This window comes from Oncorhynchus gorbuscha, linkage group LG10 (assembly GCF_021184085.1).
Source record: "Oncorhynchus gorbuscha isolate QuinsamMale2020 ecotype Even-year linkage group LG10, OgorEven_v1.0, whole genome shotgun sequence".
Lineage (NCBI taxonomy): Eukaryota > Metazoa > Chordata > Actinopteri > Salmoniformes > Salmonidae > Oncorhynchus > Oncorhynchus gorbuscha.
In genome coordinates, this window is record NC_060182.1 from 92637931 (window position 1) to 92658683 (window position 20753).

Here is a 20753-nt window from a genome sequence, read left to right on the forward strand (position 1 = left end):
CTGGTCAGGGATGGCTCTGTATCCTTTTCCTCTCCCTGGTCAGGGATGGCTCCGTATCCTTTTCATCTCCCTGGTCAGGGATGGCTCCGTATCATCTCCCTGGTCAGGGATGGCTCCGTAACATCTCCCTGGTCAGGGATGGCTCCATATCCTTTTCCTCTCCCTGGTCAGGGATGGCTCCGTATCATCTCCCTGGTCAGGGATGGCTCCGTATCATCTCCCTGGTCAGGGATGGCTCCGTTTCATCTCCCTGGTCAGGTATGGCTCCGTATCATCTCCCTGGTCAGGGATGGCTCCGTATCCTTTTCATCTCCCTGGTCAGGGATGGCTCCGTATCCTTTTCATCTCCCTGGTCAGGGATGGCTCCGTATCCTTTTCATCTCCCTGGTCAGGGATGGCTCCGTATCCTTTTCCTCTCCCTGGTCAGGGATGGCTCCGTATCCTTTTCCTCTCCCTGGTCAGGGATGATTCCGTAACATCTCTGTGGTCAGAGATGGCTCTGTATCCTTTTCTTCTCCCTGGTCAGGGATGGCTCCGTATCATCTCCCTGGTCAGGGATGGCTCCGTATCATCTCCCTGGTCAGGGATGGCTCCGTATCCTTTTCCTCTCCCTGGTCAGGGATGGCTCCGTATCATCTCCCTGGTCAGGGATGGCTCCGTAACATCTCCCTGGTCAGGGATGTCTCCGTATCCTTTTCATCTCGCTGGTCAGGGATGGCTCCGTATCCTTTTCATCTCCCTGGTCAGGGATGGCTCCGTATCCTTTTCCTCTCCCTGGTCAGGGATGGCTCCGTAACATCTCCCTGGTCAGGGATGGCTCCGTATCCTTTTCCTCTCCCTGGTCAGGGATGGCTCCGTATCCTTTTCCTCTCCCTGGTCAGGGATGGCTCCGTATCCTTTTCATCTCGCTGGTCAGGGATGGCTCCGTATCCTTTTCATCTCGCTGGTCAGGGATGGCTCCGTATCCTTTTCATCTCCCTGGTCAGGGATGGCTCCGTATCCTTTTCCTCTCCCTGGTCAGGGATGGCTCCGTATCCTTTTCCTCTCCCTGGTCAGGGATGGCTCCGTATCCTTTTCATCTCCCTGGTCAGGGATGGCTCCGTATCCTTTTCCTCTCCCTGGTCAGGGATGGCTCCGTATCCTTTTCATCTCCCTGGTCAGGGATGGCTCCGTATCCTTTTCATCTCCCTGGTCAGGGATGGCTCCGTATCATCTCCCTGGTCAGGGATGGCTCCGTAACATCTCCCTGGTCAGGGATGGCTCCATATCCTTTTCCTCTCCCTGGTCAGGGATGGCTCCGTATCATCTCCCTGGTCAGGGATGGCTCCGTATCATCTCCCTGGTCAGGGATGGCTCCGTATCATCTCCCTGGTCAGGTATGGCTCCGTATCATCTCCCTGGTCAGGGATGGCTCCGTATCCTTTTCATCTCCCTGGTCAGGGATGGCTCCGTATCCTTTTCATCTCCCTGGTCAGGGATGGCTCCGTATCCTTTTCATCTCCCTGGTCAGGGATGGCTCCGTATCCTTTTCCTCTCCCTGGTCAGGGATGGCTCCGTATCCTTTTCCTCTCCCTGGTCAGGGATGATTCCGTAACATCTCTGTGGTCAGAGATGGCTCTGTATCCTTTTCTTCTCCCTGGTCAGGGATGGCTCCGTATCATCTCCCTGGTCAGGGATGGCTCCGTATCATCTCCCTGGTCAGGGATGGCTCCGTATCCTTTTCCTCTCCCTGGTCAGGGATGGCTCCGTATCATCTCCCTGGTCAGGGATGGCTCCGTAACATCTCCCTGGTCAGGGATGTCTCCGTATCCTTTTCATCTCGCTGGTCAGGGATGGCTCCGTATCCTTTTCATCTCCCTGGTCAGGGATGGCTCCGTATCCTTTTCCTCTCCCTGGTCAGGGATGGCTCCGTAACATCTCCCTGGTCAGGGATGGCTCCGTATCCTTTTCATCTCCCTGGTCAGGGATGGCTCCGTATCCTTTTCCTCTCCCTGGTCAGGGATGGCTCCGTATCCTTTTCATCTCGCTGGTCAGGGATGTATCCTTTTCATCTCCCTGGTCAGGGATGGCTCCGTATCCTTTTCCTCTCCCTGGTCAGGGATGGCTCCGTATCCTTTTCCTCTCCCTGGTCAGGGATGGCTCCGTATCCTTTTCATCTCCCTGGTCAGGGATGGCTCCGTATCCTTTTCATCTCCCTGGTCAGGGATGGCTCCGTATCCTTTTCCTCTCCCTGGTCAGGGATGGCTCCGTATCCTTTTCATCTCCCTGGTCAGGGATGGCTCCGTATCCTTTTCATCTCCCTGGTCAGGGATGGCTCCGTATCCTTTTCATCTCCCTGGTCAGGGATGGCTCCGTATCCTTTTCCTCTCCCTGGTCAGGGATGGCTCCGTATCCTTTTCATCCCTGGTCAGGGATGGCTCCGTATCCTTTTCATCTCCCTGGTCAGGGATGGCTCCATCCTTTTCATCTCCCTGGTCAGGGATGGCTCCGTATCCTTTTCATCTCCCTGGTCAGGGATGGCTCCGTAACATCTCCCTGGTCAGGGATGGCTCCGTATCCTTTTCCTCTCCCTGGTCAGGGATGGCTCCATATCCTTTTCATCTCCCTGGTCAGGGATGGCTCCTTTTCATCTCCCTGGTCAGGGATGGCTCCGTAACATCTCCCTGGTCAGGGATGGCTCCGTATCCTTTTCCTCTCCCTGGTCAGGGATGGCTCCGTATCCTTTTCATCTCCCTGGTCAGGGATGGCTCCGTATCCTTTTCATCTCCCTGGTCAGGGATGGCTCCGTATCATCTCCCTGGTCAGGGATGGCTCCGTATCATCTCCCTGGTCAGGGATGGCTCCGTATCATCTCCCTGGTCAGGGATGGCTCCGTAACATCTCCCTGGTCAGGGATGGCTCCGTATCCTTTTCATCTCGCTGGTCAGGGATGGCTCCGTATCCTTTTCATCTCCCTGGTCAGGGATGGCTCCGTATCCTTTTCATCTCCCTGGTCAGGGATGGCTACGTATCATCTCCCTGGTCAGGGATGGCTCCGTATCATCTCCCTGGTCAGGGATGGCTCCGTATCCTTTTCTACCAGAACATCACGTGTGACGTAGTACAGAAGTGGCTTGATGGCTGACAGTGTCACTCGTGTCTCTGAGGCAAGTGCATCTATAAACTTGCTCAGAGGTTCAAGGAGCTGGCACAGTTGCTCCATGACACTTATGTCGGCATCCTTGGGGATCAGATGCCATCTTCCTCTTTCTCCAGCCAGTGTCGCACAGACTGGCTGCTGTTGGCTGAGGAAACGCTCAAGCACCTTGTGTGTAGATCCCCCATCGAGTCACCACATCATGGATCAGAGCTTTCTGTGGCATGTTGAGGGCAGCTTGCTTTTCTCTCAAGTTCTCTCCTTCTCTTCCAGCTCTGTGAGAAGCCTTGGACCAGATGACGGCAGGCCTTGACTGCTGTGTCAACTCTCTGAATTTTCAGAGCCTTTGAGATGGTCAGGTTTAAATGATGCCCAAAGCACCCAAGCCACGGATCTCGGTGAACTTTTCAAAAGCCTTGATCATGTTTGTTGCGTTGTCTGTGGTTATGTAGACCAGGTATTTTTGTTGCCCCCCCCACTCTTCCAAAATATTCTCAAAAAACTCTCTGATGTTGTGAGCCGAGTGATCTTCTAGGAACAACTGTGTTTCCACAGTTGTAGGGTTCCACAGTTGTAGGGTTCCACAGTTGTAGGGTTGACCACCCCCAGCTTTCACTGGTCCAGAGGTCAGTAGTTGCAGAAAACCATGTGTCTTGAGCCAAACTTTTTCCAACATCAACTTTAACCTGGTAGTACAAGTTTAGGATTTCAGGCTTGGAAAATAACGTACGTGATGACACTTTTTAGTGAGTCACGGCAGCCTTCATCAGCCTCAGAAAGCCAGGCCTCGAGGCACGGCAGCCTTCATCAGCCTCAGAAAGCCAGGCCTCGAGGCACGGCAGCCTTCATCAGCCTCAGAAAGCCAGGCCAGGGAGGGACGGCAGCCTTCATCAGCCTCAGAAAGCCAGGCCTCGAGGCACGTCAGCCTTCATCAGCCTCAGAAAGCCAGGCCTCGAGGCACGGCAGCCTTCATCAGCCTCAGAAAGCCAGGCCAGGGAGGGACGGCAGCCTTCATCAGCCTCAGAAAGCCAGGCCTCGAGGCACGTCAGCCTTCATCAGCCTCAGAAAGACAGGCCTCTCAACAGTTTGAAATGGCATCATGTCCTTTGTAATGTAATATGAAAGGGCTGCAGTGAGGTCTTGAGCATTTTTCGATGTGGATGCATAAGTAGCCTGCCTTTGCTGGAGTGTCTGTGTCACAACTGTAGATGAGGAGGGACCAGTAGCATCACTGGGTTTGTCTGCTGCACGGCCACTCTGTAAAGAAGTCAATGGAAAATGCATTATTATTTTTATTATTAGTGTTGTTATATTAGAATTATTGTTATAATTATTCACTCCCACACACACACAGTCTATCTTCAATGTTGCATTTTAGTATATGCAATGACCCCATGCACAAATTTACATAAATACAAATGAGTCTTAAGTAGACAGTGATAGTAATTGCAATGAGCCCAACAATTGACATAATTACAGGAGTCTTGTATAGGAGTCTCCTGTTGGAACACTTTTACAACCAAGTCGACGACGGACGGATTTTAAATGAACAAAATGTGTTTGTTGGGTGACTAAACTACATAACGTGTTATCGTGTGTATTGGGCGAATAGAGTCTGCAGACACACGACACACACAGCTGCAGAACAACTTGTAGGGTTTTACAACAGTAGGTAACAGTGAACGCTTCAGTTTACATTATTGACAAGCTATTAACAAGTTAGACAAACTATGACATTTTCCCCCAATTCCGAAGTCCCTACACATCATGCATTGAGCTAAAAGTTAACTTACCTTGCATTCGCTATAAAGTAGTGGGTGGTGGTCACGAAGATGACTTGAGAGATTTGAGGTGCGTTTTCTTTTCTTTTTTGTGCATGTTCTGCAGACGGGTTGATCCTCTTCGATTAAGTTTCCCTCAGCACTCTTGTAAAACCCAAAATACGACCACACTTCAGATTTGGTCCTCTTTTGAAGGCTGAAGAATCTGAGCGCTGTCACTGCCTTCCTCCATGTTGTCACACAAAACAAGACACCACGTTGCGTCTGCGTCAGACTGTTGATATCTTCGGTTGATGCTGCACCGTATTTACCATGACTTTTTCAAACTGTGGTAATCCAACACGGTTTTAATGATAATTAACATTTGAAACGGGAATGTTCCCGTGGTTTATCGTGAAACCGGTAAACGCTTCATCCTTAATCTATATCTCTAAATACAATACCCACTGCTACTAGTAGGCTACCTATAGGCCTATGGGCTCGTAATGGCCGGTGAGGATTTAGAGTGTGTTACTGCTCCATATCTCTAACTCTAAATACAATACCCACTGCTACTAGTAGGCTACCTATAGGCCTATGGGCTCGTAATGGCCGGTGAGGATTTAGAGTGTGTTACTGCTCCATATCTCTAACTCTAAATACAATACCCACTGCTACTAGTAGGCTACCTATAGGCCTATGGGCTCGTAATGACCGGTGAGGATTTAGAGTGTGTTACCGTTCCATATCTCAAAGCCATTTAAAATTCCTTCGTTTTAAAATAGTTGCGATTGAGCTAAATATTGAGAGTTGAGAAATATGAAGTATACGGTTCCTTCAGAAAGTGTTCACACCCCTTGATTTTCCCCCCACTTTTTGTTGTATTACAAAGTGGGATTAAAATTGGTTTTAAGCATATTCTTAACATGATGCAGCCACCACTATGTTTGAAAATATGGAGAATGGTACTCAGTAAATCAAAGTATAAATATTTAGCAATATTACATCGGTGCCTTGTTGCAAACTGGATGCATGACTTGGAATATTTTTTTTGTGTACAGGCTTCCTTCTTGTCACTCTGTCAATTAGGTTAGTATTGTGGAGGAACTAAAATGTTGTTGATCCATTCTCAGTATTATTCTATCACAGCCAGTAAACTCTGTAATTGTTTTAAAGTCACCATTGGTCTCATGGTGAAATCCCTCAGCTGTTTCCTTCCTCTCCGGCAACCGAGTTAGGAAGGACGCCACGTATCTATGTAGTGATTGGGTGTATTTGGAAACACAATGTCAACATTCACTGCTATGCAGATGACACACAGCTGTATATTTTGATGAAACATGGTGAAGCTCCAAAATCACCTACCCTGGAAGCCTGTGTTTCAGACATAAGGAAGTGGATGGCGGCTTATGTTCCACTTTTAAACTCGGACAAAACAGAGATGCTAGTTCTAGGTCCCAAGAAACAAAGAAATCTTCTGTCGGATCTGACAATGAATCTTGATGGTTGTACAGTCATCTCAAATAAAACTTTGAGATGCTCTGGATCCTGATATTTCTTTTGACAAACATATTCAAAATATTTCAGGAGCAGCCTTTTTACATGTTCGTAACATTGCAAAACAATCGGACACACTTTACCAAAAATAATGCATAAAATCTAAGCCATGCTAAGGTCACATCAACATGAAACTACTGCAATGCTCCACTCCTTGTCTACCTGGATAGCGCAAAATAAACTTCAGCTAGTGCTAAATATCGCTGTTAGAATCTTGACGAGAACCCCCCAAAAATTATCATATTACTCCAGTGCTAGCCTCTCTACACTGGCTTTCTGTTAAGCCGAGGGCTGATTTCAAGGTTTTACTGCTAACCTACAGTACCAAGTAGTACATGGACTTGCTCCTTACATGGATTTATCTCGCTGATTTGGTCCTGTCGTACATACGTACACGTATGCTACAGTCACAAGACGCAGGCCTACTTAATGTTCTTAGAATTTCTAAGCAAAGAGCTAGAGGCATGGCTTTCTTCCATAAAGCTCCATTTTTATGGAAGGGTCTGCCGATCTATGTGAGAGAGGCAGACTCGGTCTCAACCTTTAGGTCCTTACTGAAGACTCATCTCTTCAGTAGGTCCTATGATTGAGTGTTGTCTGGCCCAGCGTGTGAAGGTGAATGGCAAGGCACTGGAGTGACGAACCATCCTTGCTGTCTCTGCCTGGCCGGCTCCCCTCTCTCCACTGGGATTCTCTGCCTCTGACCCTATTAGGGGGCTGAGTCACTGGCTTGCTTGTGCTCTCCCATGCCGTCCTTGGGAGGGATGCATCATGTTGTGCCAGGCTTCCTTCACTATACTCAACTTGGTTGAGTCACTGACATTATCTTTTTTCATGTCCTCGGGCAGTGGGTGGGGTATCTTCGTGGGCTATGCTCGCACTTGTCTTAGGGTAGCAAGTTGGTGGTCTGCTGATATCCTTTTGGCGGTGTGGGGGCTGTGCTTTGGCAAAGCACTTTTGACGGGGCCACAATAGGCTATGTGCCGGGGGGCTACGGTCAGCCAGTTATATCTGGTGTAATTTCCCTGTCTTATCTGGTGTCTGGCCTTGATGGCCATGTACTCTAATCATATACACCTGGCAGAGCCAGAAGAGGACTGGCCACGCCTCAGAGCCTGGTTCCTCTCTAGGTTTCCTCCTAGGTTCCTGCCTCCCTTGGGGACTAGTTATGCAAATGTTTACTCCTGAACGTATTTATGCTTGTCATAATGACGAGGTAGAGGTACAAGTAAAACAACATAATTCCACTTTGACATTTTAAATTAAATCAAAAAGGTATTGGTCACATACACATATATAGCAGATGCAGTAATATTTAACAATTCACGCAAATCTGGAGTAGAAAAATGGAATTAAGAAATATATAATATTAGGATAAGCAATGTAGGAGACCAGAGTGTATATACAGTTGAAGTTGGAAGTTTACATATACCTTAGCCAATTACATTTAAACACAGTTTTTCACAATTATCTGAAATGTTATCCTACTAAAAATTCCCTGTCAGTTAGGATCACCACTTTATGTTAAGAATGTGAAATGTCAGAATGATAGTAGAGAGAATGATTTATTTCAACTTTTATTTCTTTTATCACATTCCCAATGGGTCAGAGGTTTACATACACTCAATAAGAATTCGGAAGCATTTCGTTTAAATTGTTTAATTTGGGTCAAAAGTTTCAGGTAGACTTCCACAAGCTTCCCACAAAACGTTGGGTGAATTTTGGCCCATTCCTCCTGACAGAGCTGGTGTAACTGAGTCAGGTTTGTAAGGCCTCCTTGCCCACACACGCTTTTTCAGTTCTGCCAACAAATGTTCTATAGGATTGAGGTCAGGGCTTTGTGATGGCCACTCCAATACCTTGACTTTGTGGTCCTTAAGTCATCTTGCCATACGTTTGGAAGTATGCTTGGGGTCATTGTCCATTTGGAAGACCCAGTTTCGACCAAGCTTTAACTTTCTGACTGATGTCTTGAGATGTTGCTTCAATATATCCACATAATTTTCCCTCCTCGTGATGCCATCTATTTTGTGAAATGCACCAGTCCCTCCTGCAGCAAAGCACCCCCAAAACATAATGCTGCCAGCCCCATGCTTCACGGTTGGGATGGTGTTCTTCAGCTTGCAAGCATCCCCCTTTTTCCTCCAAGCATAACGATGGTCATTATGGCCAAACAGTTCTATTTTTGTTTCATCAGACAAGAGGACATTTCTCAAAAAAGTATGATTTTTGTTCCCATGTGCAAACCGTAGTTCTTGGCTGATTTCTTTTGATTTTTCTCATGATGTCAAGCAAAGAGGCACTGAGTTTGAAGGTAGGCCGTGAAACACATCCACAAGTACACCTCCAATTGACTCAAATTATATCAATTAGCCTATCAGAAGCTTCTAAAGCCATGACATGATTTTCTGGAATTCTCCAAACTATTTAAAGGCAACTTAGTGTATGTTAACTTCTGACCCACTGGAATTGTGATACAGTGAATTATAAGTGAAATAATCTGTATAGTAAGCAATTGTTGGAAAAATGACTTGTGTCATGCACAAAGTAGATGTCCTAACCGACTTGCCAAAACTATAGTTTGTAAACAAGAGATTTGTGGAGTGGTTGAAAAACAAGTTTTAATGACTCCAACCTAAGTGTATGTAAACTCCCGACTTCAACTGCACACACACACACACACACACACACACACACACACACACACACACACACACACACACACACACACACACACACACACACACACACACACACACACACACACACACACACACACACACACACACACACACACGCGTCGTCTGGGTTTGGCCGGTGTAGGCAGTCATTGTAAATAATAATGTATTCTTAACTGACTTAATAAATAATGGATAATGGAGAGAATGGAATGGCCTGATGTTTGATGTATTCCGCTCCGGCCACGAGCCAGTCGTCCCCAATTAAGGTGCCACCAACTTCCTGTGTTTTGAAGGCACTGTACAAACAGCAATTTGAGACCATCCTTTCTTCGACGTGGACAAGGTGAGGAAACTTCCTAAGCTGTGTTTTTCCCGCAATTGCATTTTGAAATGTTAATCAGAACAAACAAAAAAATGATTGAGCGCATCAAGGGAGAGGAGAGTGGCTCGCTCATCACAGCAGCAGGCCCAAGCGAGGGAACGGCACAGCGGCAGGGCAGACACTTTCATTCCCGGAATCATGAGGATAATACATTTTACTGTTTGACCAAACATTTAAAGGCACCCTTTACATGTTTAACTATCCATATTCTCTTCTATTTGATGAAACAATTGACTTTGTAAATCTTAACAGACCCCCCCCCCAAAAAAAAATGGTGCAGCCCTTCTGGCATTTTCCAGAATTGCCAGATGGCCAGTCTGCCCCTGCCATTTTAGATACTTTCAATACAGTTAAAACAAATGTACACAACAGGGTGTCGCTTCTTTAGAAATGGTTGACACAAAGCATATCAACTAAAGCTACTATACTAAGGCTAAATGTGAATAACATCTTTCATGTCCCCATTACATCCAACTAAAGCTATCGTAAGCTATCCACATCAGTGTCAGGATGTGAACAGCTTGAGTCAGCTGTGGTCTCGTCATCATCAGGGTATTAATGTGAACGGAACTGAAGTCATTTCTTGTCAATGAACACAAATACCAGTTTGAGTTTAAAGTGTTAGTTATGTGTGCCTGGTTAACCCAAGTATGGGCAAACCCACCCCCTAATGTCAAGGTAAAGCCTCAGTACTTACATTTAATTGTGGGTCACCCCCCTCTCGTGCAAACCACATCCAGCTTCTGTATGGTCAACACCTCTTTTGTCAGCTTTAGATGGACATCATAAGTATTACTGGTCTCCTTGTTATACAGCAGGGCAATTCCAGATTTTGTCTGTTGAGATAGATAGAAAAAAATACATTTTACCTGCCTGAGTTACTGTGTTGCTATAGTGACCTAGTTCTCTCACTAACAACAGGAGCTCAAAGAGCTGTTTCACAAAAAAAAAGGCTTTTTGTAATTTTTTTTTTTTACAAACTTTTTCCCCCCCTCTAAAGTGTTGTGCTTTTATTTCTGTTCACATGATATCCTCCATGGATTTTTTCTACGCCTTGTTTTGTCATTCCATCTCTTGCTTTTTGCCCTAATGGGCTAGAAGAAGAAAGAAAAAAAAACCCACAAGGATGATCAAAAATTAACAGAAAGCACAGTTGGCGAATTATTTACAATTTTTGAAAATTCTAGAACTCTGTCTTTCTTAACAAAGTTCCACTCAGGTATTATCGGATTTTATCAGAGGCAATACAGATAAAACTAAACAATACATTTGAATTAAAACAATGCTTAACTAAGCAGCATTTTTTGTTGAAGCCCTAAGTACCATACAGTGCATTCGGGAAAGTATTCAGACCACTTGACTTTTTCCACATTTTGTTACGGTTACAGCCTTATTCTAAAATTGTATTAAATTATTTGTTTCCCCTCATCAATAGCCCATAATGACAAAGAGAAAACAGGTTTTTGTGGCAGGTAGCCTAGTGGTTAGAGCGTTTTGGGCCAGTAACCAATTTGTAAGTCGCTCTGGATAAGAGCGTCTGCTAAATGACTTAAATGTAAATGTAAATGTAACCGAAAGGTTGCTAGATCGAATCCCTGAGCTGACAAGGTAGAAATCGTTCATTCTGCCCTTGAACAAGACAGTTAACCCACTGTTCCTAGGCCGTCATTGTAAATAAGAATTTGTTCTTAACTGACTTGCCTAGTTAAATATATTTTTTAAATAAAATACGTGACTCTATAAAAGGTACTATGTTTGATTCCCATACCGCATTAGGAAGTAGATGGGATGTAATCTCTTGATAGCACAAATGTTTGATCCATGCCTCTTTTAAAGTTGTAGAGGAGGGTCCCATTCTTTTTCAAAGACAGTTTGGAATTTAGGTCATGCATTTTCCCTTGACTTCCAGAAGGAGATAACTATTATTCAAAGCGTTATGTAGCGACTAAGGGAAAACGCATCTGGACAATATACATGAGGGGACACAAGACAATAATTATATCTGGCATTCTCTCTCTAGGGGATGCAGATGGGGTGAAAAGAAAGTGTAAATTGAATCTTGGCATTTTATTAGTGCAATAAGCCAATGACTGCAAATAATATCTACCTAAATGGAGGTTTTCACTACGTTTGTCATTGGAGTTTTTTTCCGTAGTAACGTACCACCAAACATGATGTTTAACAAGCCCGAACACAGCCACACGTCAAAAACCACAGGGAAGTGGTTCAGAGTCGTAATGACAACATTGTGGGTGAATGGGTGAGGGTTACTGAATGGACAATAAGAGCACTGCCCCCATCTATACAAATAAATAAGTATAAATTAATTAATTCATGAAGAAAGTTCTCACCACAATAGAAACATATTTTATAATAATAATTTGGTTTATATTTGTTCTATTTCACATGTGTAGAAGTGCGTTCTAATACACACGTGTAAATTGCAATGTGTGTTCTGCATATCCCAACTCCCTCTGAGACACCCTCGGAGAGTGGAGTCAAGCCCAGGGTCACCGTTGTCCAGCGTTCCTGGAGCGATTATAATTCAGTGACCTTGCTCAAGGGCACATCGGCAGGTTGTTCACGTTTTCGGCTTGGGGATTCGAACTAGCAACCTTTAGGTTACCGTCTCAATGCTCTTACCAAAGGCTACAATAACAAAATTATGAACTGGGAGGAAACAGAACTGGGCAGTGAAACAAAATATACTGTACATTAAATATTCATGACTTTCAGGATTCATGGTAACACTGGTCTTATCTTGACATAGAACAAATTTAATCTGGTAAACAGACCCACACCAGTGTCACAAATTATTACAGTGGTGAATAAATATTTCAAATAATGGATTATTTCTTTGAAGTGTTTATGTAAGATGTCTTAAATGCTGATGCATTATGGGGCAGCTCATTAGGGTAAATATAGTAACACTTTATTTTACAGACCACTGCTTAGAACGTTACTTAGAAATGAATTATTAAAATTATAATTACCTGAGAACTACATAGTAACTACACTTCCTTTTACAAAAACCTCACCATGTTCCATCTGGTTCCAGGTAGGTAGCTGACGAATTGTTTTGAATAATTTTAATGAAATCCATCATCACAGATTACAGAATGACAATGTGGTTCAAGTTTAGTGGGAAAGCCACTTAAAACAGAACTGGAGTACAGTTCATAGCAGTGAACACAGTGAACACATAAGCTTGGCTCGAATACCCATACTAACTACATACTATTAGTTCATTTTAGGATGCTGTAAACAAACGGTATCCTTGCAGTTGAGTGTACTAGCACTTCGCCTGTCTACCGGAAGTTGATGCTATTGTTATGCAACCTCTTGCTAGCTTTTTAGCATAACAAATCACTAGCCAAACCCTTCGTAAATCCAGAGCGTTGTCAGATTGTCCGTTCATAAATGCAGAGTGTTTCGCTCTCGGAGCGTTTAGAGCCCACACAGGACTCTCTGGCCGAGGAGTAGGTTTGATCCGAGCTTTCAACGGCAGTCAAGCACCCAAGCTAACTGGCTAACGATGGCTAGCTACTTCCAGACACAAGTGAGAGAACACCTCACTCTGACTATTTTACTCGCCCTAGCAGAGCTGATTAGGCTGTTTTCATGTTGTCCAGCGCGTTGGTGACTGTATCTGTGCTGCTGGCAACAATTGCATTTTTTTTTTGCCTATGTTTACTGACACCTGCCATATTCAACGAGCATTCGTAAATTCATGAGTTATTCTGTGCGAGAGTGCTCTGAAATCGGAGTAGATCGTTGTTGAATTGCATGACAAATAACACTTAGAATGTAAATAATCAAGTCATTAAACTTTGGGTAGTTAGTTAGATAAGAGACAGTTAATATAATGCCTGGCAAGTTCAATGTATTAGTAGCCAACTAACATTAGGTAACTGCTGTAAAACTACGTGGTTAGTAAGAATAGTGTAGCTAACAGTTAAAAAATATATATATTTAACATTTATTTAAATAAGCAAGTCAGTTAAGAACACATTCTTATTTTCAATGACGGCCTAGGAACAGTGGGTTAACTGACAGGGGCAGAATGACAGATTTTTACCTTGTCAGTTTGGGGATTTGATCTTGCAATGTTTTGGTTAGTCCAAACGCTCTAACCACTAGGCTATCTGCAACCCTGCAATGTCAGGCAACATAACGCGTAATGTAGCTTATTTGAAATGATTACATTTTTCAACATTTTCTTAACATTTTTCATAATTAATTATTAAAGCATACAAACTATTTTTCACATGCAGCAATGGATAGATATATTCACAAAATGATATGAATACATGGCAAGTACTGGGTGTTCTTAGTAGGCGTCTTAATCAGTGCTATTTTCAAGCTTGGTCTTCTATCTGTTTCCCTTTATGATCTCAGTCTGGAATCAAAATGGAGTCAGCGGAATACAGGTGAACTCAGCGGAATACAGGTGAACTCAGCGGAATACAGGTGAACTCAGCGGAATACAGGTGAACTCAGCGGAATACAGGTGAACTCAGCGGAATACAGGTGAACTCAGCGGAATGCAGGTGAACTCAGCGGAATGCAGGTGAACTCAGCGGAATACAGGTGAACTCAGCGGAATACAGGTGAACTCAGCGGAATACAGGTGAACTCAGCGGAATACAGGTGAACTCAGCGGAATACAGGTGAACTCAGCGGAATACAGGTGAACTCAGCGGAATACAGGTGAACTCAGCGGAATACAGGTGAACTCAGCGGAATACAGGTGAACTCAGCGGAATACAGGTGAACTCAGCGGAATACAGGTGAACTCAGCGGAATACAGGTGAACTCAGCGGAATACAGGTGAACTCAGCGGAATACAGGTGAACTCAGCGGAATACAGTACAGGTGAACTCAGCGGAATACAGTACAGGTGAACTCAGCGGAATACAGGTGAACTCAGCGGAATGCAGGTGAACTCAGCGGAATGCAGGTGAACTCAGCGGAATGCAGGTGAACTCAGCGGAATGCAGGTGAACTCAGCGGAATGCAGGTGAACTCAGCGGAACGCAGGTGAACTCAGCGGAACGCAGGTGAACTCAGTAAAACGCAGGTGAACTCAGTAGAACGCAGGTGAACTCAGTAGAACGCAGGTGAACTCAGTAGAACGCAGGTGAACTCAGTAGAACACAGGTGAACTCAGTAGAACACAGGTGAACTCAGTAGAACACAGGTGAACTCAGTAGAACACAGGTGAACTCAGTAGAACACAGGTGAACTCAGTAGAACACAGGTGAACTCAGATGAATACAGGTGAACTCAGATGAATACAGGTGAACTCAGATGAATACAGGTGAACTAAGTAGAATACAGGTGAACTAAGTAGAATACAGGTGAACTTAGTAGAATACAGATGAACTAAGATAAATACAGGTGAACACAGTAGAATACAGGTGTGGTAGAATATAAATGAACTCAGTAAAATACAGGTGAACTAAGTAGAACATAGGTGAACTCAGTAGAACACAGATTAATTCAGTAGAATACAGGTGAATTCAGTAGAATACAGGTGAACTCAGTAGAATACAGATAACTCAGTAGAATACAGGTGAATTCAGTAGAATACAGGTGAACTCAGTAGAATACAGGTGAACTCAGTAGAATACAGATAACTCAGTAGAATACAGGTGAATTCAGTAGAATACAGGTGAACTCAGTAGAATACAGGTGAACTCAGTAGAATACAGGTGAACTCAGTAGAATACAGGTGAACTCAGTAGAATACAGGTGAACTCAGTGGAATACAGGTGAACTCAGTGGAATACAGGTGAACTCAGTGGAATCTCAGTGGAATACAGGTGAACTCAGTGGAATCTCAGTGGAATACAGGTGAACTCAGTGGAATACAGGTGAACTCAGTGGAATACAGGTGAACTCAGTGGAATACAGGTGAACTCAGTGGAATACAGATGAACTCAGTGGAATACAGATGAACTCAGTGGAATACAGATGAACTCAGTAGAATACAGGTGTGGTAGAATATAAATGAACTCGGTAAAATACAGGTGAACTCAGTAGAACACAGATGAATTCAGTAGAATGCAGGTGAATTCAGTAGAATACAGATGAACTCAGTAGAATACAGGTGAATTCAGTAGAATAGAGGTCATTCAAACCTTCCCTCTGGTTGGAGGTCATTCAAACCTTCCCTCTGGTTGGAGGTCATTCAAACCTTCCCTCTGGTTGGAGGACATTCAAACCTTCCCTCTGGTTGGAGGTCATTCAAACCTTCCCTCTGGTTGGAGGTCATTCAAACCTTCCCTCTGATTGGAGGTCATTCAAACCTTCCCTCTGGTTGGAGGTCATTCAAACCGTCCCTCTGGTTGGAGGTCATTCAAACCTCCCGTCTGGTTGGAGGTCATTTAAACCTCCCGTCTGGTTGGAGGTCATTTAAACCTTCCCTCGAGGGATAATGTCAGCAAAGCGATGCTCAGTTGAGGACCAAGCATAATCTATTTACACTTTTAAGGGAATATCCTAAATTGTAATACAATTTCGGGCGGTCAAAATTACACCAAAAGTACACCTATTGTGATCTGTGATCATTCAGGAATTCGAAGAGGAATACAATCCAGCATAATGATACACAGTAAATATAATATTAATAATAATTACACATCATCAGCAGTATGACAGCGAGGTTAAACAGGTATTATGCAAATCAGTAGAACCTGGTGTGAGCAAACACTTTCGGAAATATCCCATTTTTAGAGAAGGCAAGAAAAAAAAATCTCATTTTGAAATGCATTGAACATCATTCAAATTCATGAGGTCTCTCTCTGCCTTAGATCAAAATGAAAATGTTGTGGGTCACTAATAACAATGCAGTGGAGGAGTTGCATTTTTTTTTTTTTTTTTGATAAGTAGACATCTCAGGGAAGGATTTAAAATCGGTATCAGCGTAGCTGAACTTATAGGAATCGTATATAGGAGAATCATTATCTGGTTGAGATTGCATCGCTTACAGCCAGTATAATAGAGAGTCAAGTTAAACGCCATCAAGGTGGCTGTGGATATGACATTTTCCAAACAGTCAGTAGGACTCACATGGTTTAATATTAAGCCTGATTGATTTCCTGGCTACAACTCCATCGACTTTCACACTCCACTGGGGTGTAATTATGTTCCATGCTAAGAGGAACCTCCAGGCCTTTGACCAGGGGGAGTTGTGCATGCTCCCCCCCCCTCCCCCATGTACATCACAGTTTTCATTACAGCAAAAATCAAAGGAGATGTTTCATTAAAGAATAATAACCAAAAAGATCAGATCCTGAAGGCAGACTAGAACATGGTTTGATAGTACACATACTGCTTGGCCTCTGGCACTACAGACAGGAATGTTGAACATTGAATATACCTCACAATGGATGATCATTCCTTGGAGAACGTAGCTGAAGTGACGGGACTTAATGAGCGCCAGGTTGGCCCATCCCATGATACTTAAGACTAAAACTAATTGACATGACTAGATCAGGTAGTATCTTTCCCATTTCATTGGGCTTGAGCCTTATGGCTGAATCTACAGCTATAGGACGTGGAGTCATCTAAAAAGAAGAGTGTAAACATCATTCTAAATAGTTTTAAAGGGCAGACCAGGGCAGTTTAGAGGCTCACATTGAAAAGCAATAGAACATCTGATCTATTTAGAACATATCCATACAGACATACAGACATCCATACAGACATCCACACAGACATCCAGACATCCATACAGACATCCATACAGACATCCATACAGACATCCATACAGACATCCATACAGACATCCATACAGACATCCATACAGACATCCATACAGACATCCATACAGACATCCATACAGACATCCATACATACAGACATCCATACAGACATACAGACATCCATACAGACATCCATACAGACATCCATACAGACATCCATACAGACAGACAGACATCCAGACAGACAGACATCCATACAGACATACAAATATACATCCAGACATCCATACAGACATCCAGACATACATCCATACAGACATCCAGACAGACATCCAGACAGACATCCAGACATACATCCAGACATCCAGACAGACATCCAGACAGACATCCAGACATCCAGACATCCAGACATCCATACAGACATCCAGACAGACATCCAGACAGACATCCAGACAGACATCCATACACAGACATCCATCCAGACAGACATCCAGACAGACATCCATACATCCAGACATCCAGACAGACATCCAGACAGACATCAAATTGTCTCTGTAATTATCCTAAAAATAGAATCCAGACAGACATCTGACATCCATACAGACATCCATACAGACATCCAGACATGGTTAAAAACCTTAATATATAATAATAATAATAATAATATAGACATCCATACAGACAGACATCAAATTGTCTCTGTAATTATCCTAAAAATAAAAAAAACAGAGCATCTGTGGAAATAGGGGCTGTTGATCCCGTGGGAAGAAGACGAATGGTTAAAAACCTTGAATCATGACTGAGATTCACAGCAGAAGACAAGGCTTCTGTTATTCACTTGTGTTCTTATGAATGTTTTATTGTTTAATGTTTTATACGCTACTATCTTTGTGTGTGTGTGTGTGTGTGTGTGTGTGTGTGTGTGTGTGTGTGTGTGTGTGTGTGTGTGTGTGTGTGTGTGTGTGTGTGTGTGTGTGTGTGTGTGTGTGTGTGTGTGTGTGTGTGTCTGAAGTTACCACTCTACTTATGAATACGGCATATCAACCTTTTAAAGTTAGAAACCATAACAAACTGCCAACCCTGCCTTTGTTTTGGTAGTGAAAAAAAACTGCCGGATGGGCCTGGAGAAATGGAACCACTCTCAAATGTATAGGCAGAGCTATGGGTGCAAGGACTGACCATCTATGATATCAAAATGACATTTAATTTATACGTTTAAAAAAATGGATGTAGGAACTGTGGATTCTCTTATATCAAAGAATCAACTTTCATCACTGCAGGTCTGTCTGATATTGTTAATTGTTTACTCCATGTGTAACTGTGTTGTCTGTTCACACTGCTATGCTTTATCTTGGCCAGGTCGCAGTTGTAAATGAGAACTTGTTCTCAACTAGCCTACCTGGTTTAAAAAGATAAAATAAAAATAAATAAATTGGAGTTTTTTTATTATAAAAACAAATAAATTAGGGATATTCACTTTCATTAATGGAAGAATATAAGGGGGAATTATTAACAAGTTTGTATTGCATTGGTCATTAAGGTCACGTTGTGAAATATCAGATTGGTGGATTGAACCTTGATCTCAGTGGACAACGGATGCTATGTTATGATGCATAATCTAATGAGATGCACTATTGTAAAGTGACTGTTCCACTGGATGTCATAAGGTGAATGCACCAATTTGTAAGTCGCTCTGGATAAGAGCGTCTGCTAAATGACTTAAATGTATGTAAATGTCAACAATTCAATCATATGTTTGACTAAATTAAGTATTTGTTATAATATAGTACCCTTTTCTTAGTCCACAGTACTGAGATATGAACCACCTGGTTGGCCAATTTTTGCTTTTTAGTCTTTTCACATTTTAACTATTTCATATTCCTCCTCTTCAAGGTCTCTACAGTGCTAGCAGGAAGAGTGGAACATTAATCCCTCACCAACCGAATTCCTGCCTTTTATCCCATATCTTTGGGGACCAACTTCTTACAGCCAGCCCTCTGACTGGGCTAAATTAGTGCCACAGCCATGACTGAACTGCAGAAACCCAAAAGAATACAAATGATTTCAATTGATGCAGGGGGCCGAGTTGACCAATCATGTTCAAGTTAAGATTGTTTTCACATCAACTTTTAAATACACTGTCAAAACATGCTCTACCAGCAGGTTGAGAATAAGGTAAAAGGGTTCATTATGTACTTATTAAATCACAACTTCGATGTACTTTGATCATCTTATTTACCTATGGCGTTGCAGGAGGACAAATCGGCGATTATTGATAACCACAAGCCATGTGGGAACAGAAGAACTCATCCGCATAGGAACGCAATGAACGCGTGAATGCAGAATAGATTGTGTCAAGGTAGAATAAAAACAACTTTCTTTGAGTGCAAACTGCATGATGGAATATTTATTAAAATTCTCCTACTTCCTGCTTCTCAAGCATCCACGGGGGAAATGATCTACCGATGTGATATTTTGTTTTAAATCCTGACATTTTCTTTCCAGCAGAACTGGAGCATATCTGATTAAACAAACTAAACACATATTTAGTAGGGTTTTTTTAAAAGGCAGAGAGAGAGAGCCTGTACTTGCCCAAGTTGGAACCAAGAGGCTGGCTGGACGCTCTATCTGTTCTGGTAGCTGTTTCCCGGTCACATTCATTTCCCATTCAGCCGCTGGCTCTGTCCGCAGACCTCGAAGAGACTTTCATGAATGAGTCATTTATCCAACAATAGTCTGTTAATGCCGTTTTACAACGTCCCATTCACCAAGAGGCACACGGAAGAGCAGACTGACCAAGCATATAGCCAGTGCGCAACGGGGTAGACTTCAAAGGTAGGTAGGCAGGCAGACTACTTCGCTCAACAGTGCACTGTCTAGTCGCTATGTGACATTTCCCGACGGTGTTTGTAGATCTGGTAGATAGTCACGCAATTAATGGTAACTATCTGAAAATAGATGCACAGCTCAAAATGTTAGATAGAAGAATCCATAAGGGAGGTTAAAACAGCTACCGCTGCTCTTCGCTGCGTTCTGTGTCGTGATTGGTGAGGCGCACAACACACCGCCTGTATGTTGTCTCCACCTGTTGTCATTGTAAGAAATTAAATTCATTTTATATTATTTAAAAAACTATGTATAGTAATGTTTTGTTAAGCATGGATTTCAATGATTAAAATGGTTAGTTCGGCCTTTATGTGTCTAATTAACAGAATATTCGGCCATACGGCTATGAGTTATTCCTCTCAATAATAAAGGACATGATTAACATCTACATTTTGAATAAATGAATGTTGATTTTGTCATATTTCAAAGGGAGCAGGACTAGACTTCAAACGTCCAAGACTCTCTGCAACAGACCTCGAAATGTATCGTACACATTCAATCCATGATTCAAATGTATTGTTGTTTTGAAAAGCATTGTTAAGAATGTATTTGGAAAGGGAGCACAACGCTGGGAATGCTCCCGAACGCTAACCATAACAGATGTAAGGGAAATATAGTTCCACGTTTTATTAGTCATATATA

At 43.2% G+C, this 20753-nt stretch overlaps 1 protein-coding gene across 4 annotated transcripts in view; it reads right to left on the minus strand.

Moving 5' to 3' along the window:
* sntg2 (syntrophin, gamma 2) overlaps positions 1 to 20247 on the minus strand; it is a 110213-nt gene extending 89966 nt beyond the window's left edge. For 2 of the 4 annotated variants that reach the window (XM_046367477.1, XM_046367478.1), the window contains exons 1-2: positions 19818 to 20247; positions 10214 to 10352 (exon numbers count right to left, since the gene is read on the minus strand). In XM_046367477.1, the coding sequence (XP_046223433.1) occupies positions 10214 to 10252 (39 nt within the window). In that variant the 5' untranslated portion in view covers positions 10253 to 10352; positions 19818 to 20247. Of the gene's footprint in view, positions 1 to 3104; positions 3121 to 10213; positions 10353 to 19817 lie in introns of those variants that run through there. The other 2 variants (XM_046367480.1, XM_046367479.1) reach the window with 2 other exon arrangements.
* Between the last annotated feature and the right edge of the window lie 506 nt (positions 20248 to 20753).